General features: G+C 41.1%; 1 protein-coding gene across 8 annotated transcripts in view; it reads left to right on the top strand.

Moving 5' to 3' along the window:
* The window catches only part of FTCDNL1 (formiminotransferase cyclodeaminase N-terminal like), a 39,345-nt gene extending 17,028 nt beyond the window's left edge, over positions 1 to 22,317 (top strand). For 7 of the 8 annotated variants that reach the window (XM_045032990.1, XM_045032989.1, XM_045032987.1 and 4 more), the window contains 4 exons: positions 2,644 to 2,767; positions 7,799 to 7,894; positions 9,840 to 9,992; positions 20,897 to 22,317. In XM_045032990.1, coding sequence (XP_044888925.1) covers positions 2,644 to 2,767; positions 7,799 to 7,894; positions 9,840 to 9,992; positions 20,897 to 21,333 — 810 coding nt within the window. In that variant the 3' untranslated portion in view covers positions 21,334 to 22,317. Of the gene's footprint in view, positions 1 to 634; positions 762 to 2,643; positions 2,768 to 7,798; positions 7,895 to 9,839; positions 9,993 to 20,896 lie in introns of all 8 variants that reach the window. The other variant, XM_045032986.1, reaches the window with a different exon arrangement.
* The last annotated feature ends 1,192 nt before the right edge of the window (positions 22,318 to 23,509 follow it).

The raw sequence follows: 23,509 nt of genomic DNA, 5'->3' as shown, positions 1-23,509 counted from the left end.
GGAACTTAGGGGAGTGGGGAGCTGAAAGGCGGGCTGCCTGTCCACCCTGGTTCCAAGCCCCCACCAGCTAGCCGTAACGGGCTGCTCTTTCTGCAAGCAGTGGACAAAACAGGCGGCTACCAAACAATGTTATAAGGGAGCATTGCACTACTTTAAATGAGCATGTTCTCTAATTGATCAGCAATGAAACAACGTTAACCGGGATGACTTTGAGTGAGGAGTTACTGTAATCACTTGGTTCCAGGAGCTGGAGCTTTAGAAAAACACCACATATTGCAAGACTCATGATAAAATTAGCAAAAATTGGCAACATGGACATCAGCTGCAAAGCTGGATCTATGTTCTGCTGTGTTATTCACTTACAGTTGGGCAAAATTGTGTAACCCTGCTGTGCTTCAGTTCCCCATCTGTAAAATGAGGACAATACTCCCCTGCCTCACAGGGCTTTGTGAGGTTTAAGGCTCTGGTCCTGGAAATGCTTAAGCCTGTTTATAATAAGTTTTGAGATCCTTGGATAGAAGGCACTGTAGATATGCAAAATATTAACTGGTAGTCTGTGTAGGCCTAAAATTATTATTGTATGTAAATTGTATGTATTGTGTGTGAACAAATGTTCTATAACTGATTCTCTCAGTTTTATTTCCAGTGGGGAAAAATATGAGCATGCTACTGGTTATTTCAGTTCCTGCGGTGGAGGTAGATTTTTCCAGCACCTTTTTGAGCAATTCAGATCCAGGGGAGATCCAGACTTAGAATGTGAGGTGGGATCATGGGGAATTAAGCCCTGTATTTTGCACTGAAAAGGTCTGTCTACGCTGCAGCTGGAAGTGAGTCTCCCAGCCCAGGCAGGCAAACTCCTGCAAGTGGGGCACCAGCTAGCGTGTTAAAAATAGCAGTATGGGAGTTGTGACGTGGCTCTCTAGCCTAGAGGGTTGGGTGGGCTTGAGCAGCCCCACCAGCAGTCTACAGACTGCTATTTTTAGCTCTCTTGTTCCAGCCCCACTAGCTCCAGTCTGCCTACCTGGACGGGGAGGCTCGCTTCCACCCGCAGTGTAGACATACCCTTAGAGGTTGCTCTAAATGCCAGATAAAAGAGCTTAAAATATACAAACACAATGAAAACAAGTGAACGGCAGAAGTTGTCTGCTTTATAAAAGTAGTGCCGGCTGTTTTATCTGGTTACAAAGGTTTAGGGCGCTTTATTAGTATGCTAGTATTCATATTTGTATAAAAGCTCAGGCTCAGATCCTGGAAGCTGATCCATGCGGGCAGACCCTGGCACCTGCGTGGAACCCTATTGAATTCATGAAGGTGCCTGGGTCCATCAGATTGGATTAGTTTGCAGGAGTAAGGCTTTAATTTGTGTAGATTAATAGACTTTTGATTGTTTTCTATAACATGAAAATCTGATTCTTATCTGCTCAAACCTGGTGCTTCTCCAGGTTAGTCATTAACTTCTAATAGGGTTCACAAAACACTGCAGATCTTTCAGTGACAGTCGCCAATACTAACTAAAAGTATTATTGCTATAGTATGGGACACAAATTCTGTTTTCAAATGTGTGTCCATCACCAGAGTGCTTAGGAAAGGCCACAATAATAATGACTGACACTTGTGCAGGTGTAAAGTCTTCCATTGGAAGAGCTCAATGCATGCCATGAAATTTACAGTATGGCTTACAAGTTGGCCACATCTGAGGGCAGAACTTGGATTGGATATATATATATGGGGGAGAGAGAGAGATTTATATCTATCCAGCTATATATAAAATCACTATACCTGACACTGAAATGCAGCCTCCTCTGTTATGGAAGGTGGCAGCTGTCTAACTACATACAGTACTTCACAACTAAAAGAGAAGAGCACCTACCCAGTAGAATAAAAGCTTTAGACGTCTGTTCATTCTAACCGATATTTAAATACTAATCTTTCTGTGGTAGGTAATGAAACGTTTGAAATGTATTGGTTCAAGGTGAAGTCATGGATGGTTAACTTCTTTAACCCACTGTCCCTTCTCCAACGTTTTGTACCTAGCCTGGATAGTATTTCAATAGTGTGTAATTCAATTTATTCACCTAAATTTGGGTTATTGCTGATTATGGACTGTATGTATCTTATGACTTTAAAAACAAACTTTGTGTTTGTGGATAATCTAAGCACTATACCCAGATGTGCAGACACTTCTTTCTTTACCTGTGTACTATATAATTTTTTAACATTAGCTTTAACAAAATGTTTAAATCTGATGCCAGTGAAGTGTGAATAAGCTCATAAAAGGTCCTTGAGACAACCTGGCACACTCCTCATTTCCACCTGCACTGAAAGGCAAATAATTTCAGTTTTATGTAATAGTCCAGTTTTTAGTAGCTTGAGTGATTGTACTGAGTTTGCTGCTAAACTGATGATGTGTGCATGGCTATTGCAACATGTAATGGCTTCTCAAATAAACCTCAAGATTTCATTCCTCCTTGTGAAAAGAAGATGCTGAGGTGAAAATTTATGCAGGATTGGTTGCTTAGTTACCAAATAATTGTCTTTTTTTTAAGTATATGGGTTAAAAAAGAAGTCCAGAAATGAAAACATGAGCAAGAATGAAAGCATGAGGATGAGAGAAGAAAATATTTTCTTATGTTTCTGTTTCAGAGAGTGAAAATGTCTTCCACCAAAGTGGGCTTTCGTCTGGCTGCCTGTTTACTAAACATTTCAGAAGCCAGAAAAAAAGACATTGTTGAGAAAATAGCTAAAGCTGCGCTTTATGATGATAATGGTAAGAGCAGCAAACAGAATAAGTTGGAATAGGAGCATTTCAATATGATGTTTATTAAATTGCATGCTCTGTTATCCTTGAGATAAATTATTACAATAGTTTAACTTTTTTGGGTGATGTTCTCAGTTTATGGTCGTTTTTCTTTTTTGCTGCTTTGCTCTTTTTTCCTAGTATTTTTCCAGCACATTATATTTCTGCAGGGGGTACCAAACAAAAAATCTATACTGGTGTTTCTCAACCGTTTCTGTACTATGACCCAGAGTTATAAGAGAAAAAGGGAACACATGAAACTGTTTTGTGACACGCACGCACACACACACCCCTTTCTCTCTGAACTTGAGAACCCATGACCTGTCCTTATGTGGCCTGTTGTCATACAACATCCATTAACACAGATAGTTTTTGCTGATGGCCTCATGATGGATTAGTAATACACTGTGTTTTTATAGCCCCTCCCAAGGCAGGGTCTCAAAGTGCTTACACACTTGAGTGAACCACGTACTTCCTGTGGGATAGGTGGTTAGTATTATCCTTGTTTTAGGGGGCAGGGGAGACTAAGACTCAGAGACAGGTTAAGTGATTTACTCCCAGTCATTCATTGAGTCAATGGCAGCGTCACAAATAGATCTCCTGGGCTTTACCTCAGCACCATTCTTCCTCCCTAAGACTGGTGCTTGGGAAAACCTCTTGGGGAGAAGGGACGCACAGTCTCACCTTTGTCTCTGTCCGTTCCTTCTTTCCTATGCATTCCCTGCCCTCTACTGTCCCTTACTTACTTTTTCCCCACCTTTCTGTCTTGTTTTGTATCTTACTTTTTTTTTTTTTCAGTTTATTTTATCTTTTGCTCCTCCCTCCCTCTTTCCTTCAGGTCTCTCTCCTCATCCTCTAACTGTTCTGATGAGCCTGGCAGAGACTCTCCACTCTCAGCCAGTTATTGCAAGCTCTCTCTCTCCCTAGTGGCTGCAGTACAGCAGCACTGGCTTGGCTGATAGAGAGAGAGTAGGGTGTAGTACTGTCTAACACTCCCTGGGGAGGGGAGGAGAAGAGCCCACGGGCGTCTGGACCTTGCAGAAGTCTGCCTGTGTACCTTAGAAAGAGTTTGACACCATGATTTTGGTCAGAAATACCTGATTGTAGGGTGACCAGATAGCAACTGTGAAAAAACAGGGCAGGGGGTGGGGGGTAATAGGCACCTATATAAGAAAAAATCCCCCAAAACAGGACTGTCCCTATAAAAACGGGACATCTGGTCACCCTACCTGGTTGATTGTATTGAATGTAGATATGCATGTTAGATAAATATGCCCCTTTGCAGAGAGTCAGCCGAAGGCCTATGCACCACTTAAATCCCATGTAAGCCCTCAAATTAGACAGGTTTCAAAGCAGCAGCCATGTTAGTCTGTATCCGCAAAAAGAACAGGGGTACTTGTGGCAACTTAGAGACTAACAAATTTATTTGAGCATAAGCTTTCGTGGGCTACAGCCCATACTGTTCCTCACACCTTCTTGTCAACTGCTGCAAATGAACCATTTTGATTCCCACTACAAAAAGTCTTTTTCTCTCCTGCTGGTAATAGCTCACTTTAACTGATCACTCTCGTTAGAGTGTGTATGGTAACACCCATTGTTTCATGTTCTCTGTGTATGTGTGTGTATATATATATATATCTTCCTACTGTATTTTCCACTGCATGCATCTGATGAAGTGGGCTGTAGCCCACGAAAGCTTATGCTCAAATAAATTTGTTAGTCTCTAAGGTGCCTCAAATTAGAGTTTGTGGTGTGCATAGATGTTGTGCTGGCTGTCTGCAGAGAGGTGAATTTCACCTTTAAGAAGAAATGTACCCATAGTTCGTGGGAGGAATGTGTGCCATTGAGAGGGTAAACTTTAGTACAGTCAAAGAGTCAGCTGGAGTCAGCTATGTTTCATTGCCTCATAGCATCTTTGCTAATCAGATGCTTTTGTTGGGAACATGAAAAAACCAATCCAGAATATGAGAAATGCTGTTTAATTTTCTTGGTCTGAGAAAATGCATATGTTGTTATATATATTTGTTTTAATCAAACCATGTATAGTAAAGCAGTTTGGTTGTTACCTAACTGGTATTTTGATATCTGGTTATAGACAGCATTAGCCCCACAGCCAAGTAACCTATGTATTAATTCTTAATGATTACATGTTTATATAGCAGCCAGAACACAGCATGGCACTTTTCAAAGACTTTTAAAAAGATATGCTCCCTGTCCCAAAGAATTTACTGTCTACATATATGCATATTAAGCATGCCACTCGATTGCATTGATTTTTAACCATTTCTTTTTAAGAACATAACATAAGAACATAAGAAATGCCGTACCGGGTCAGACCAGAGGTCCATCTAGCCCAGTATCTGTCTACCGACAGTGGCCAATGCCAGGTGCCCCTGAGGGAGTGAACCTAACAGGCAATGATCAAGTGATCTCTCTCCTGCCATCCATCTCCATCCTCTGACGAACAGAGGCTAGGGACACCATTCTTACCCATCCTGGCTAATAGCCATTTATGGACTTAGCCACCATGAATTTATCCAGTCCCCTTTTAAACATTGTTATAGTCCTAGCCTTCACAACCTCCTCAGGTAAGGAGTTCCACAAGTTGACTGTGCGCTGCGTGAAGAAGAACTTCCTTTTATTTGTTTTAAACCTGCTGCCTATTAATTTCATTTGGTGACCCCTAGTTTTTGTATTATGGGAATAAATAAATAACTTTTCCTTATCCACTTTCTCAACATCACTCATGATTTTATATACCTCTATCATGTCCCCCCTTAGTCTTCTCTTTTCCAAACTGAAGAGTCCTAGCCTCTTTAATCTTTCCTCATACGGGACCCTCTCTAAACCCCTAATCATTTTAGTTGCTCTTTTCTGAACCTTTTCTAGTGCTAGAATATCTTTTTTGAGGTGAGGAGACCACCATCTGTACACAGTATTCGAGATGTGGGCGTACCATGGATTTATATAAGGGCAATAATATATTCTCAGTCTTATTCTCTATCCCCTTTTTAATGATTCCTAACATCCTGTTTGCTTTTTTGACCGCCTCTGCACACTGCGTGGACATCTTCAGAGAACTATCCACGATAACTCCAAGATCTTTTTCCTGAAGATCTTTTTTGTATTCTCTTTCAAACTGTTTTCTGATCTCTGTGCATTTAAATACTGGCTTGCATTTTGGAAGAAGACTGGAGTGTCTGTGAAAACACCTGTTAAATGCTGAAGAAAACTCCTTAGGAGTTGATATGCAGCTGTAGTTTTTTTGCTGTTAACACAGAGAAAATGCCAGTTCTGGCTCATCATTTTCAGAAACAGCAACACTTAAAGTTACTTGGCTCTGTGATTAAATGTGTGTACAAAGAAATATGCGGCAGCCAAACACTGATGGATGGCTAGGTCTTGAGTCATAGTTTTATTAGCTTATTAGTGGCAACAGTTCAAATGGAATTATAGCTATTATACTCCATTACAAATATCAAACAATTTACTTCTGCTGAAATTCATGCTGACAGCTCCGTTTGCCAGCTATCTTTTTTTTTTCTATATGGACATTCAGGAAATAATGTTTTATTCTTTCAGCAATTTACTCAGTTGAATAGGATGAAAATGAGACTAAAAGCTTTTCAGATTGAAAAATAAATTCATGTTTTTTTCCCCATCAGGAGCTATGTTGAAAAACTACTAAAATAGCAGGATCTCATTTCTGGTTTTTTTTCACCACAGAAAAAATAGATGTGAGGTGATAAGGAATTTAGTGTTTAATTGTTAAGAAAAGAGATTTTTGTGTTTTTTGTAATTTTTTCAATTAAACAAGAAAAACTTGTGTGTGAAATAGCTTCAAGGTGATTGATGTAAATCAACATAACTCAGGAAATTCAATTAAAGCTGTTCGAAAGGACACCCATTGATTTCATTGGGCCTTGGATCAGGCCCTTTAGGCTAAAATTCTAGGCTGATGCTTAGCCCATAACCACTTGGGTATTCTATGGTTTGTCTGGCAGTGGTAATGTGGATATGACTCCTAAAATATTTGCATCTGTTTCTCTATTCCTCTGATTCTGGCTTTTTGTCTGAATGTTATAATTTATTCACCAGAGGGCCAAATTCTGCCTTCACATGCACACATGCGGCTCCCATTAGCTTTGATGAGAGCTGCAACCACAAAGATGAGGTCAGAATTTGGCCTCCTACCATGTCTTTGCACCATGGTTTTCAGTAATTTATACCAGGGTCCTCTCTCCTGTAGCCTTTTATTCTCAAAAGTGTGTTGGGACATAGTTGGTATGAGATGCTACACAAAATAAGGTCCTAATCCTGCAAATAGTTATCTAGCGCAGAGTGTTGGTGGCCTCAGTGGGACTCAGGCTGTGCAGGCTCAGGGCTCTGTGTTAGTGCCGTTTGTAAGGTGGGGGGTTAAAGTAGGATTGGATTCAAATGGAGCAGAGCTATAGAGTATGGTCCTGACCGTGCAGAGTGCTTTCTGTGCGACGCTGATCCCACAATTCCCATTGGTGTCCCCCCAGCACTTGATGTCAGGGGGGAAGCCTTCAGGAGGAGGCATTGAGGGGCTTGCAGAATCAGGCCTGGGAAGTTCACTCCTGCACCCTTATTCATACAAGCAGTCCTGTTGAAGTCAATGGACTATGTGCATGAGGAACAACCTCTTTGGTAGCAGATTGGAACTCCTGAAGGTTTCAATACACATATCAAGAATACTCTAAATAAAGAGACACAATAATTTAGGCCCCTATTCATCAAAGTACGTATGTAAGGACATGTTTGTCTGCCCCTGTTTAGCAAAGCACTTAGGCCTAGATACAAAGACAATGGGATGTCTAAATACCTTTGAGGAGATGGGCCCTAAAAACTTAACTTTAACCATGTGCCTAAGCCCCATAAAGTTTGGCACATGCTTAAGTGATTGGTGAATCGGGGTCTTAAACATCTGCCATTTGATGTGTATGAAAAGTCTGAAATGTCTTGTTTTTCCTCCCACAGGACAGAAACATTCTCAAGCCACAGTACTTAATATATTTTCTGATTATGATTACAACAGATCAGTCATAACCATAGCAGCTCCCATTGACGTGTTAGGTAAGAGGATCTGTTATGTTGTTTAAATATTTTTACACTTCAAAAATCCTTTTGCTTTCTGTTAACTTTCAGATAACTTCTGCTTTGACTGACTGGGGAAAGGCAGGGCTCATCTCTGGTTTCCTGCCCTTTGTAACTACCTGGAGGCTTTCTGGATAAATTGGGAGTTGGAATTGTTCAATTTGAACATTCTATAAGTAGCAAGCCTCAAACACACCATTTTTAAAATGGGAAAACTGCCTAGTGATGGTATAAAGCTCCTTGGAAAATAACCATGTGAACTTTAGCAAATTGTTGAGGAGATTTTCACACACACAAATGGATAGTAGCTCTCCTTCAGTTCTCCTTCATGCCTCTAAAAATGTCCTGCTAAATAAATAAGGTTTCTGTTGTTCCAGTGGGAAAACCAGTGGATCACTTCATGAAAAGAACGGTTACACTCAGATTACATTTGGTAAGAGTTACCTGCAAGCTCAGTTCCGGAATGGGTTAAAGGAAGTTATTCAGAGCTTTTGATGTGAGGTTAACATGGATCTTGTTTGGATAACTGAATAACTAAAAGTGGTATATATTTCTAAAGTTACTTGAGACTGATGCTTTCTTAAAACTATATAATGCCATTTCTTTTAAAACAGAATTCTCTGTGGTTTCCTTGTTAGCATGATCGGACTTATTTATTTAGCAATTTGGTAAAGTTCACAGTGATATTTTACACTAATCTTTACACCATCACCAGGCAGAATTTCCTTTTATTTCAAAAAAGGATGTGTTTTTGTGCTTGTTACTTTCATTTTAATTACTCATACATCACAACAAGCTTAACTCTGACCCCAGATGAATACCCTTCTTCCATTAGTAATCTCAGAATATAAACACAGCACAGTGCCCTTTTGAAAAAGAAACAGAGAATAATATATGTTCTCATTAATGTCCCATGTTGATCAATTTCTAATGCTAGTTCACATAAATAAGTTTACTATAAATTATATTATATACTTTTTTATGAAACCACATATACAATAGTATTCTAGAATAAAAGAGCAATTGTAAATTCTTTTTCCAAAAATTTGTTGTAAAAATACATCAATTGATAGTTCCCATTTAACGGTTTCCTTAACAAGAAAATGCACCTGGGTTTTTATTTTGTATAGATAAGATTATTTTGAGGAGAATACATTTCTTTCTTTGCCCACATAATATACACATTCTGACCAATATTAGATTTTTCCTCTTATCTATTAATTTCCTCTATTAAGTGCTATGTTTTTTTAATAAATGATGTGATAAGTAAGTACAGTCTTGTTGCACAGTCCCCCCTTAACATGATTTTTAATTTTGTTTTTAACTATGCTGGAGAAATAAAATAAAGCTCCCTTTTCCCCCTTAAAAAGGCGCTATCCAGATATTTGACATGTAAGTGAAAACAGTATTTTGAGTAGAACACAGAATGAGAATGTAAAGAGCAGCAAATATTACACATTTTAGCATTCAGTACTTCAGTAAAATAAACTGTTACTGAGCTTGGTCTGAAACCAAAAACAGCAGGATACAAAATTAATTGCCTTGTGATGAGATTTTTATTTCATTCCAAATGTTTTTTAGTCCATTTCTGTGTTTAATGCACAGCTTTATTGAGGTAAGCACATTTCTAAGAGTTACAGGACCTTGACATTTTGTCAACACATCTCTTCTAAGATCAGCGGGGGGAAATGGTGCTATTAATGTGTAAAGTGAATTAGAAAGAGATTATGTGCACCACTTTAGTCCTGGAGCAAGAAGCTGAGTGTAATTTTAACTTTCCTGTCTCTTTTATTTGGTTTTAAATTAGTTGTGTTTTCAAATAGAATCCCTTCATGTGATTCAGAACAGAAGTGTCCTTCTGACTAATCTTCAGTGTTTTATTCAGGTTTGACTGATCCCTAATTGTCTATTTTGCATTTGTTAGGCAACTATGTCATTGCTGCCTGCACTGAGGCTTTCCGGTCAATTGATATGGCTATCCAGGAAGGAATCCATCCTTGCCTTGGAGCAGTGGATTTAGTTCCTATCTATCCTCTTTTGGATGTAGGCGTGGAGGAATGTGGAAATGTGGCTCAAAGTAAGTGGAAGTTTTAGAGTCCCAATTCTGCTGATGGGGTTGACAAAGAGCAAGGATGATATTGTTCCTTAAATTCTGTCTCTGGTCTTGTCTAGAATAGGGCTTAAAGGTACGTGTTTCAACTTCCCCTAGGCTTTAACATGACCAGTTTATACCACTTTACATTCTAGCATGTGCATTAAGCATGTGCTTAAGTGCTTTCCTGAATTGGAACCTGAACCAAAATGGGGTTAGATAAATTTGGCTCTCACAGCCATGCAACTCCATGCTGGGTGTCAAAGCCATGACCTCTTGTGGTCAGCAATGCTTTCCATGACATACTTTGCATTAGACAGAGTAGCTCGCTTGCAAAGCATTTTGGGACTCTTTAGGGTGAAAATATTCTATTCCATTCAGGTTCTTGTACCTTCCCTCATCACAATATCTGAGCTCCTTTCTGAAATACACTGGACGATGTTATTTGCATTCATCACACGATTTGTCATGTGATGTTATGCGGGTGACTTAACAGTGCTCCTTCTTCTGCAGCAGTCTCAGTCCCTGAAGGCCTGGGAATCAAGGTGCTTCGATTGAGACTCGAACTCTTCCTTTGTGTGTCACGGCTAGAGTGGACACTTCAGATAGAGATGGGTTTCTGACCTGTAGTAAAAGTGAAGCATGTACAAGGTTTCACTGTTGGAAGGTTAAAATCCCTTCACACTAGCTGCCTTAAATAAGGCCTGGTCTACGCTGAGGGGTAGGGGTGGAAATTGATCTAACTTATGCAACTTCAGCTACGTGAATAATCATGTAGCTGAAGTCGACGTACTTAGATCTACTTACTGCGGTGTCTTCACTGCGGTAGGTTGACTGCTGACACTCCCCCGTTGATTCCGCCTGCACTTTTCGCTCCAGTGGAGTACCGGAGTCAATGGGAGAGCGCACGGTGGTCGATTTATCACATCTTCACTAGACACGATAAATTTACACCCGCTGGATCGATCGCTCCAGAGGTCAGTGTAGACGTGCCCTAACTAACCTGAAAGAAACAAAGCTCAGGGGAATGTTAAGTGACTTTGCAGACACAAGATACACATTAGTGCAAGTCGAGCATACACAGTCAATGTAAATGGATTCCAAACTGCAGACTTTATGCACTTTTTTATTACTCTAAAATCCCAGTGAAAAGTCCAGTTGTAACCACTGCGTTGTCTGTTCTACATCTATAGGAAAGCTTTTGTGATAACAGTATAAGCATTATTTAAACTACTGTACAAACAAGCCTTTCATTTTGGTTTAGGCTATCCTTGACACAGTCACTGAATGCATAATCTAAATATCCAAAGTTAAAACAGAACCATCATAAAAGCAATAGTTTGAAGTGAAAGCAAATAATCCTGAGTAGATGCCTTAGGACCACTTGAACAAAAATTAAACAGTGTGCATGGCCCCTTCAGGGCACTGTGAATTGGGGAGCTTTAATCCTGGTGTAGGAAGTTGCTGTGAGGTTATAGATTCTAATCTTTATGCTACCATTGCTGCATATGGCCTTGTAGAATATGGAAATATAGTACTGGATCAGAGTGGCACTGGAATGATGGGTCATCATAGTGGCATTCAGTATGGATAGGGTGTGGATTCTGATCCTTCCATTGTCATGTTGTTTGTTTTTACTGCATTGGTCTCATTCAATTAAATCAAATCTCACAGTTTTGCTCTAAAGTTAATCATTGGTGTTGTGCTTTTGAAAAAAATGTCTACAGGCCTAGCTGAGATTTTGACCCTTCGTGCCCCAGGACACAGTATGTTTCCATTTGGGGAGGCTGACCAACCTGAGAAACGAAGTCTGGTTCAGAGAAGAAAACAGCTGGGTTGGTTTAAAGGGAGAGATTTCATGTCAATGGAAGTTAAAGCTGATATAGGAGCGATGCCTTCCCAAAGATACGGGCTAACAAGTAGGAACTGCATTGCTTCATACCTGGCTAAAATATAGACTCTGATCTGGTTAAAAATGCTCCCTGTGGGCCAGGTCTGAAGCCCATTGCAGTCAATGGAATGACTCTCACTTACTTCAATGGGCTTTGGATCAGGCCCTGATCCTGAAGCCCTTTACTCAGTCCATACTCAGGAGAAACTTCCATTGACCTCTGTACCTGAGTAAGGCCCTCAGGATTTGCCCTGTAATAGAATGTATTGAGAAAATATTAGTAGCTGATTTAAACATATAGGGCAATAAATCTTCATGATGCTATGAGAACCCCATTGAGGGAATCGGTTTTAAAAAACTCTGATTGTGAGGAGAATGTGACAGAAAGAGATTGTTGTGAGCATGAGAAGAAGCTTATTTTAAAGCTGTTGAACAGTTTTGTGGCACTCTCAAAATGGAGCAGAACTCTCCATCTCTTGTATGTTTATGAGACAGGCGTCACTTTCCGTCTTTACTAGTAAATCCACTTGGAACTGAGAGATGATGAAGACTGGTACTTTTCACTGCTTTCTCAGCCAGCAGCTCCCTGAGAAGAAATCTGAGAGAGAGACTTCCCTAAGCATTTGAATTCCTCTTCCCTGCTACTTTTCCTGATGGTCATTTAGAAATATGCAGATAACTTTGGCTAAATCATCAATTATTTTTTAAGTTTATATGGAAGTTTGCCCATTGATCATTCTGCCTTTAAGGAGACAGATTGGGGTAGTCAACTATATTGTTACCTAGATCCAATACAAACAGTCAGTATTACAAGGCAGAAATGATTTAAAAATCAAATATAAAGGCTGTATTTTTCATACTAAAATGTGTCTGTATACAAGCTCTTGTGTTTATCAGATTTAATTTACTGGGTTATGTGTCTTCAGCTAAAAAGTGAGGAGGATAAGAACAAGAATATTCTTCCTTCTGGGATGTGAAATCCTCCATAAAAAGGGCACCTAGGAAACTGAATGTTGTGTCTGTATACAGGATATTGGTGATGTGTTGGGGTTTAGAAAGGAACCTAAAGAGTTAGATGCTCAAGTCCCATTGAAAATCCCACATTAGGTCTGTTCCTACAAAATACTTATATTTGTATTATTATGATTATTTACTTATTTGTAAAGCACCAGTGCTTGGTATATTCCGGGCAATTGCTGGATTTCTCCATGGATGCCATGATTCAGCAAGGTACTTAAGCATGTTCCTAAGTTTAAGCAGGTGAGTAGTCCCACTGAAGTCAATAGGGCTGCTCACACACTTAAAAGTTCTGCACATGCTTATGTACCTTGCTGAGTCAGGCCCTAAGATTCTGATCTTGTAAGCACTTGTGCTCTTGCTTCTTTTTATAAAGTCATGGAGTTTAAGGCCAGAAGGGACACCAGCTCATCTAGTCTGACCTCCTGCATATTACAGTCTGCAAACACCACCCAGCACCCACACAACTAAACCTAACAACTCAAATGAAACCAAAGTTTTGTTGCCCACGGGTGCTACAGGCAGAGAATAGGAGGCAGCAAAGTGCACCAGTGTCCAAGGCCCCTGCAGTGGCAGGGAAATGATTAAGTGAGAGAGACCCAGCTAATTTAGGCAAGTGACCCACACCCAGTGGCTTCAGAGGAAGGCAAAAAACCCCAAGATGACTGCCAGTCTGACCTGGGGGGAAATTCCTTTCCAACCCCACATAGGGTGATCAGTTAGACCCTGAACATGTGAGCAAGAACCAGCCCGCCAAGCACCTGAGAGAGAGAATGCTTGGTGACAACACCTCAGAGCCCAGGCTCACCCTGTCCAATATCCCATTTCCAGCTGTGTGGCCTTCAGAGGAAGGAGTTTAAAAAAACCCAAACATATCCCGACTTCATGGGGGGGAGGTAATCCCTTCCTGATCCCTGTAGGTGTGTGGCTGAAACCCTGAAGCATGAAGGTGAGTAGTCCCATTGAGACTGTTCACGTGTGTAAAGTTGAATATATGCATAAGTGTTTGTAGGATTGGGGACCAAGTTGAGACTTGTATAGGTAGTAATAATAGTGGGGAGCTGGGTGGGGAGTGTTGACACTGCTCTTTTCTGAACTTGAATCACTGCTGTGAATGTCACTTGTGTGTTATATTTATTCCCCCATTAAACCCCACTATATTTTTTTCTCCACAGTTTAAATGATTAACATAAAGTCAGTGCCATCTGTCCAGCTCCTACAGTGAAAAGTACAATAACACATTATTCCACATCCCCGCAATGTAGGATAAAAGTTAGTAAAGAAGCAGGTTTCAGTTTCAAGTTTCCAAAATGGTCTTTACAAATAAAAGTAGATGGTAGGAGAAGACTTTAGAAATAACTGGCAATGCCCCTCCTTTTGTGAATGTTTTATTATTATTATTTATTATAACAATAATCTCTAGCTCTTATATAGAGCTTTTAATGAATAGCTCTCAAAGTGCTTTACAGAGGAGGTCCGCATCATTATTCCCATTTTATAGATGGGGAAACTGATGTACAGGTCAGTGAAGTGACTTGCCAAAGCTCAGCTGAAGATCTATTAATAATGACTTTCAGGTCTATAAATAAGCACCATATTAAAAAATAACAACCAAACCCTTTTAACATTTATGCAGTCATTTAAACACTGAAGCCTGGTATGTTGACAGTAAATGGTATATGTGCTTTTTAAAATAGATCACAGAGTTGCTCCTCCTCCATGACAGGTAATCTAAACACTGATTATATTGGGCATCAGGGAGGTGCTGCATCGGACCAACCTCCAGGCGGTGGCCTCACCCCTATGAGTTACACGATCCATGTTGATTAAATGGATACACTTGTCAGTAAATTCCCAGTTGTGGAGAATTGTTGCAAAAGAAGCCTTTAATTGTTGCTGCTTTTAGTTGAATCTTGATAAAGAATTCAAGTGACAAGTTGGGAGAGCACTCCCAAACTCTTGTAAGGCAGAGTGCATAGAGCTTGAGCCTTCTCCTGCTGAAATCAGTGAAAACAACATAGAAATGTATAAGCATGATCAGACTTTCTGTCCTGTTTCACGAGCTCAGAACCCAGCACTGCAATGAACTGAGATGGAAGGGCACCATAGGCATTGCTGTGCACATGAGAGAGCCACCTATCCTATATTGCTTCCGAAATGCCACCCCTAGAATTGCCACAATATATAGCTTCTGTGATGACCTAGGGCAGGTGTGAGCTGTGGACATGTGTGCTTATCCTTTCAGAGTTCATCAGCATGATACAGATTTATCAAACTCACGCTTGTGTGATCACCTAGAAAGTCTACCTGAGGAAAGCCTTTCACAATTCTTGCTTACAGAATGTATGGTAGGAGAGCTCTGAGCACACGCATGCAGGTCAGGACTCGAGCAGGGTGAAGAATACATTTTTTGGTTTGCTGGCAACTCTGAAAAATAAAATAAAAAAACTAGTTTCCAGTCAAACTAAAACTTTTTTTTAAAATTGTCAAATTGAAAAGTTTTGGGGAAAATTCACGTTGGGTCAAACCAAACATTTTTTTGAGAATTTTTATATTTTTTTTAAATACAAATTTGAAGGAAATTTCAAAAGGTTTTATTTTAAGTCATAAACAATTCAGTGAAACCACCCCAAATTCGCAAAGTCTGCCACTCCTCCTCCCCCACCCCGCTGACAATTTCTCCCCAGCTCTAGTCAGAACAGAAGGGGCACCAGGGTTGTTCCCAGAGCTGCAGAATTAGCAGGTTTGGCTTTACTTTTGCCTCCAAGTTTTACTTTTGAATTTGGCAGCTGAACAAATTCCAAAATCTCTGTTTCATTTGAGCTCTGCCTGCATGCTGGGCTAACGCAGTGCATGAGGATGTGGGTTCTAAATCACAGACATACTGTACATTAATTAGTCCAATTAGACCCTGCTGGTTCCTGCTAAATGTGCCCTACTACAGTTTAACATAGTTTGAAATGCTGTATGAAACAGAACTAACAACGTTAAAGCATAGTAGGGAACATTTAGCACACACCAACAGCTTCTACACCGGGGTGGGCAAACTTTTTGGCCCGAGGGCCACATCTGGGTGGGGAAATTGCATGCAGGGCCATGAATGTAGGGCTGGGGTAGGGGGTTAGGGTGCAGGAGGGAGTGCGGGGTTCCTCGTTCCTGGCCAATGGGAGCTTTGGGGGAGGTACCCACAGGCAAGGGCAGCATGCAGAGCCCTCAGCCTTCCCTCCCCAACCCCATGGGCCGCAGGGACATGGTGCTGGCCACTTCCGGGAGCAGCACGGGGCCTGCGGTGCCATGGGGATGGCAAACCCGTGGGCCAGATCCAAAGCCCCCCAAGGGGCCGGATCTGGCCCGCAGGCTGTAGTTTGCTCACCCCTGTTCTACACAGACTAATCAATGTGCAACACGTGAGAGGGCTTTTGTAATCATACATCTATGCAATATACATTATCCCTATGGTATAGGCAAACAGTTGGGTCCAAGTCAAGGAACATCAAGTGAGGGAGGTGCAGGAGCGTACAGCAGACCGGGTTCACCTGAAGCTGTGCTTGAAAACCAGAACTACGTCCATTTAATCTGCTTTGGGGCATCACACCAAAGTTTTGCTCTGCTATGCTTCAAATCTGTCTTTGGTTTCGCTCATTTGCATGCCAGTACCTAGTGTGTTTCCAGCTCATTTTTGTTCTTTAGAAGCACTGCAGAGTTGATCACGGAACAAACCGACTAGTTTGCTTTTTAGCCAGAGGAAGAGAGGAAAGAGCTCAGTGCTGTTTTGTGGGGTTTTATTTTTGTTCAGGCTGACAGTGAAGCAGTAAGATTAATCTCCATACTAACGTCCCAATTCTGGCAGGATGCTACGCCTAAATGACTGCCAAAAACCCACACGCAGCAGGAAGATGACAGGGTGGATATTTTCCATCCACCCAAATCCTGGCTCCCCCAAAACCCTGCTGAGCCGCTGCTCCACAGGCCATCCATGATAGCAGCCAGGACAGGGATCAGGGAGTGTGGTCTGCATGTCTTTGCAAACGTGCCATGCACCCTTCCTCCATCTCCTCTTTCCCCAGCCTACAGATTATTCACTTGTGATTCTAGCAAGAAATAACTCATATGGGAATCCAGTCACTGACACTCTTGAATGTTCTAGTTCAGCTGTCTTTTGTCTAGTGGATGCCCTTCAAAAACCACTGGCGCAGTTATTGCCTGCGTGTGCGTGCACTGCAGACGAGTAAAATTTTGGTAGTTCTGGCTATGGCCATATATAATGTGAGCAAATCCTCCAAAATGTCCTTTACAATGCTATCAAATACTTCATTCTGGAGCACGCAATGTTACTATTTCACTGTGGGCTTCTCCAAAACATCCCAGTTGTATGGTGGTCTATTGGGGATTCAGTCCATTACGCGAAGTGGGTATTCACCCACGAAAGCTCATGCTCCAATATGATATAGTCTGTTAGTCTATAAGGTGCCACAGGACTCTTTGCTGGTCTAATCTAGATTTCTTGAACCAAAGTTCCCTGATGCTTAAGGCTTGTGCATGAAACCAGCTGGGTGTCCCTGCCCACTTACTACCAATTTATTTAATTTGAAAACATCCTGGGAAAATAAGCAAAACCATTACTGAGTTATCTACTCTCCTCCAGATAAAATAAAGCTCTTTGTATACTTCTGGGGGAAAAGAGTACTCTCAGTGCCTTTGACTTTATTGAGAATGACAGTGTTTGTATCCTGTTTAAGAAAAGTTATGATATGTGAATAATTTTCTGAGAGAAGAATACATGTTTTTCTTCTATGATCACTGCTTTTTATTTTTCTAATGGACTTTTCACCATTGTTTTGTCTGAATACATTTTAATTTTTGTTGCTCCAGACATGAGCCTGCCACAAGCATCTTTAAACCAGACATTAATACCATATATCACAGTCATTTCTGCCAGTGCCCAAACACAAATATTGCATTTGTGTATGGGGAAAAAAATACACATCAGATCTTAATTAAGTGCATTTGTTTTCTCTGTTCTTAAACAATCTGGCATAAAGAGTTTACATCACTATCAGTTAACTGTAGAGTTCTTTGTGGCACCACCGGATCACCAGTTGCACAGTACATGATTCAGAATTTTTAAAAACCAGCAAAATTGTCAGAGACATTAGGCTTTGTACATTTCCTTGATACATAAGTAGAGTAGGGAGAGATATTTGCAATGAATAATTTATCTGAATTTGGCCTTGTTTGTTGTTGTTTGCAGATTGGTCATAACCAGGTTGATTGTTTTGGGCTGCATTTGAATCTAGGATAGGGCACTGGATTGGGCATTGGGAGAGCTGGCTTCTGATAGCCTTGACCACTGACCTGCTGTGTAACCTTTGGCAGGACAATTCATTTCTCTGTGTGCCTCTTTCTTCTCCCACCATAATTAGTCTGTTTAGATTGACAGCACTTTGGGACAGGGACTATCCTATATGTGTGTACTGCTCCTATCACAATGAGGCCCCCATCTCATTGGGATCTCTAAGCATGACTGTAATACAAATAAATCGTTCAAACTTTATTATTATTTATGTGTGCGGGGAGGGGGGAAATGCAGTCCTTGGATTGCTCATGAATTGTTGAAAGCAAGCATTAATGTGTTTCTTCACGCTGTGACAGCTCACCTTAGTCACATGGCAATGTTTCTATTTCGTTTTTGGATGACAGATACACAGATAAAGTGGACTGAACCTTTGCGTAAATAAATATTAATAAAATATTTATGAGACATTTGCTTCTTGCAAACAAAAACTCGTTCCTAGAGATTGAGGTAAACAAGAAATATCTCAAATGCCATCAAAGTGAATTCCAATACCTTTAGAGGAGTTAGGCCAGATACACTTTAGTGCAACTGAGGCTGATCTACACCTAAAAATTGTATCGATCTAGCTACATCACTTAGGGTGGTGAAAAATTTTGCATCCTTTATGATGTAGTTAGGTCGATGTAATCTCCACCCTGGACAAAGCTAGGTCAAGAGAAGAATTCTTCCGGTGACCTAGCTACCACCTTTAAGAGGTGGGTTACCTACATTGATGGGAACCCCCCTTCTGTCAATATAGGAAGCATCCACGCTATAGTGGCACAGCTGCAATGCCGTAGCGGTGTTGCTGTAGTGTAGACATACCCTGAGAGCAGAATTAGGCCTACTGTGTGCTAAATGCCATGGTTGCTCAGGGAATGGTTGGGGGAAAATACTGGGTAATCCAAGCACCAGAACATGCATTATAAATATCAACTAAACATAGTCAGGATCCACGCAAGTGCCATTCAGGCATATAGTGCCTGGTCATTAGGACATGTAAAGTAAATGCCAAGGATGTTTGTTGCATTATATTTGAAAATTGCAGTAAATATGAAGTGGAACAAAATAAAATTCTAGCCCACTGCAAAAGTTGAAAAGAAGGGAGTGAAACAGCAGTGTCAGTGGATGAATGCAAACTTACTCATCATTTTAAAAGCCATTTTTCGGGTATTTACAATTTTTGCTTTAAACTAGTATGCTATTTTTAATTTGTTGAATTAGTGCTTCATTATTTTGTAATATAGTTAACCAGCAAAATGCATATGAATGATCATGTTTGTAGTGAAGTCTTACTTTTTTGTTTTGTTTTGTTTTATGCTCAATTTTAGCAAGGTTGGTTGAGGCACAAGGGGCTTAAATGGGAGGCATGGTCATAAGGGGTCCCCAGGTCCTACACAGTATCTAAAATCACACACTGTGTGACACACAAATTGCCCTTATCCAAGGTCACACACAATGAATCTTGATCTGATCTGAGATTAGGCACAAGTAGGATCTTGCATTCTAGTCCTGTGCTGTAATATACACTGAAGTGTAAGTGTGTGTATGGTGGGATGATGGGAAAATTAAAATGTTAGGTTCAGCTGATAGTCCTCTTTTCTCCTGGATGGTGCTTTGCACTCATCCTCAGGTGTGATACGACTTTGGAGACGACCCAAAGATTCTTGTTCCATGGGCCAGCAGGGACTATCAGGAAGGAGATGTTCTCCTATTGTTTAGGGCAAGGAAAGATGTATATATGGGTTAGTTTCCATATCCCTTAGCAGATGTTTGATTGTGCAGTAGCCTTAAAATAGGTTGCCTGTTTCTCCAGTCAGTAGTTAAGCATGGCATCCAGAACAACTGTGAGGAATAACCCTGGGACCCTGAAACAATGTGGGTGCCAAAATAGCTTGTAGTGGTCGCTGACTAGGGGAAGGTGTATATTGCCTTTTCAAAGTTGAGAGATTTCATCAAGCATTGATCCACAGTTTACATTTTCTCTGTAAGAGCAGCAGCTAAAAAACATCAACCTATTTCTAACCAGGCAAAAAAAGGAAATATATATTCCATTTCTTTTCTGAATTAATTTACTTTCTGCAAGAGTTTGGGATAAATGTTTGATCCATTGCATTTTGGAAGGAGGGAAATTTAATATTGATAAAATCAACTCTAATCTAATTCATTCATGCAGAATTCCCAAGAGTTAGACCCAGGGACCCATCATTAGGAGCTGAAATATTCCTTCAGAATGTGGGAGTGGTGGGGAAGCATAAAATGTGCCTAGTTTAGTTTTAATAAGCCTGTTTCTCTGTACTTGCAAAGGGATTTCTACTTTTGCAGGCATTGGGGTAAGGGAGCAGAACAAAAGAAATGTTTTTGGGCTGGAGAATAAAAGGAAAAGCTTAAGCACAGAATTAAAATCAAGGAGCATAGAATTACAAAGATAAAATGAGTTTAAAATAATTGCTTAGAGGGCACGATCTGGCCTCAAATGTGCCTGCAGAGCTCTCACTGAAGTCAGTTGGAATCACTGGGGCACATTCAAGGCCAGAATCTGGCCTCAGATCATTATAAATGTGAAAATAGATGCAGAGGTAAAGTCACAGGAATTCATAAGGAGGATTGTTCTAATTGATTAATCTGTTTTTCTGCTGGTTATAGGTGTTGGAGCCAGCCCCTATGTGATGAATTGCAATGTGACTATAGACACTCAAGACCTGGCTATAGGAAAAGATATAGCACGTGCTATCCGAGGCAGCAATACACGTGGTTTAAAGGGTGTACAGACTATGGCTTTTCCCCACAAGAAAATTGAGATAGCTTGTAATGTGGAGAGCTTTGAAGATCAAGACAATACAATGACTGCACATGAAGACTCTGGCTACATTTCATACTGTGTTCTTGGGAAGACTTTTTCGTATGTATCTCCTCAATCTATAGAGGCTCAAATTAAAAAATTGGCCAGCGACTTTGGGATAAATACTGCCAGGACAGCCTTAGTTGGATTTACTCCAGAGGAATGTAAGCACTGTGCCACATATGCATTAAAGAAAGGCATTAGAGAATTCTGGAGGATGAGGGGAAGCTTGTTCATGTGACGTCCATTTTAGCTCAGCAGTTATGAATCATGGTATGTTGAAATTATGGTCCTTACCAATTAAAGAAACCCACATTATTTTGTTTATGTGGGGAGACACAAATGCACATTTGCAAAGTTGGAACCATTTCATGCTTACAAGTGTGTATTGATTGCCCCCGTGATCTGATCAGTGGATGATGTTATATACTACCATAGAAAACCAAAGATGGTTTGTCATACCTGATTCTAGGGGTCTGTTGGTTTTAATGGGTTGTCTAGTGATCAACTGTCCCATTTCCTTGAGATCCAGATGTTTGCAGGCCCTCATCTAGCAATAGTTTGACCATCTCTGGGTGCCAGCTGTTGGACCTCACATGTCAGTGTTCAAGGCTTCATCGCACTGACAGAGGAAAAATTGCTTATTTGGAGTGTGGGGAAGTGGGGCCTTGAATGTAAGGGGACAGTGGAAGGGGTTCTTTCTTTTTTTTGTCTGGGAAGATAGCAGTTATTAGAGCTGGTCAAAAAATGGGGAAATCTTTCACAAAATATGTGTTGTTTTTTCACTCATTTAAAATGTTTGAAATTTGAATGCTTTCTGCCAATTCCAGCGGAGGGACTATAGATATGTCTACACTAGGAAATTAGGTCGAATTTATAGAAGTCGATCTTTAGAAAAAGCAGCAAAGAGTCCACCAACGAAGTGGATATTCACCCACGAAAGCTTATGCTCCAATACGTCTGTTAGTCTATTAGGTGCCACAGGACTCTTAGCTGCTTTTACAGATCCAGACTAACACGGCTACCCCTCTGATACTTGATCTTTAGAAAATGATTATATACAGTCGATCATGTGTGTCCCCACTAAGCGCAGTAGCTCAATGGAGTGCATCCTCAATATCGTGGCTAGCATTGACTCACAGAGTGGTGTACTCTGGGTAGCTATCCCACAGTCCCCGCTGCCCATTGGAATTCTGGGTTAAGCTCCCAATGCCTGATGGGGCAAAAACATTGTTACGGGTGGTTTTGGGTACATGTCGTTACACCAACATCAATGTGGGGTGTCCGGGAAAGATGCATGACGCTCGCATCTTTAGGAACTCTGGGCTGTTCGAACAGCTGCAAGAAGGGACTTACTTCCCAGACCAGAAAATTACCATTGGGGATGTTGAAATGCCAATAGTTATCCTTGGGGAACCAGCCTACCCCTTGCTCCCATGGCTCAGGAAGCCATACATAGGCAGCTTGGACAGTAGTGAGGAGCAGTTCATCTATAGGCTGAGCAAGTGCAGAATGGTGGTAGAATGTGCCTTTGGATGTTTAAAAGCTCACTGGTGCTGTTTGCTGACTAGGTTAGACCTCAGCGCAATCAATATTCACATTATTATTGCTGCTTGCTGTGTGCTCCATAATATCTGTGAGAGTAGGGGGGAGATGTTTATGGCGGGGTGGGAGGTTGAGGCAAGTTGCCTGGTGGCCATTTTTGAACAGCCAGGCACCAGGGCGATTAGAAGAGCACAGCACGGTGCGCTACGCATCAGAGAGGCTTTGAAAACCAGTTTCATGACTGGCCAGGCTACGGTGTGACAGTTGTGTGTGTTCCTCCTTGATGCAAAACCACCCCCTTTGTTGAATTTACTTCCCTGTAAGCAAATACCCCTCCCCCCTTCAACCACAGATGGCAAAGGAAATAAAGTCCCTATTTTTAATCCAAGCATTCTTTATTTATTAAAAAAAAAGTGAGATCACTGACAAGGTAGCCCGGGTGGGGTGGGGGAGGAGGGAAGGACAAGGCCACATTGCTTATTGTAGCCACACTACAAATCAAAACTGTTTGAATGACAGCCTTCTGTTGCTTGGGCCGTTCTCTGGAGTGGAGTGGCTGGGTGCTCGGAGCCTCTCCCTCTCCCCCCGCATTGTTGGGCCTCTGGGTGAGGAGGATATGGAACTTGAGGAGGAGAGCAGGCGGTTATACAATGGATGCAGTGGCGATCTGTGCTCTTCTTGCCTTTCCTGCAGCTCCACCAGACGCCTAATCATGTCCGTTTGCTCTCGCATTAGCCTCAGCATCTGCTCCTGCGTGTTCTGATCATGCTCACTTAATGCTTTCCTGGCCTCTGCCACCGATTGCACTCCATGCATTCAGCTGTGCCCTATCAGTGGGGGAGGACTGCATGAGCTCTGAAAACATGTCATTA

Source organism: Mauremys mutica, chromosome 10 (assembly GCF_020497125.1).
Source record: "Mauremys mutica isolate MM-2020 ecotype Southern chromosome 10, ASM2049712v1, whole genome shotgun sequence".
In the NCBI taxonomy this organism is placed as follows: Eukaryota; Metazoa; Chordata; order Testudines; family Geoemydidae; genus Mauremys; species Mauremys mutica.
This window is presented reverse-complemented; position numbering and strand designations above follow the sequence as displayed.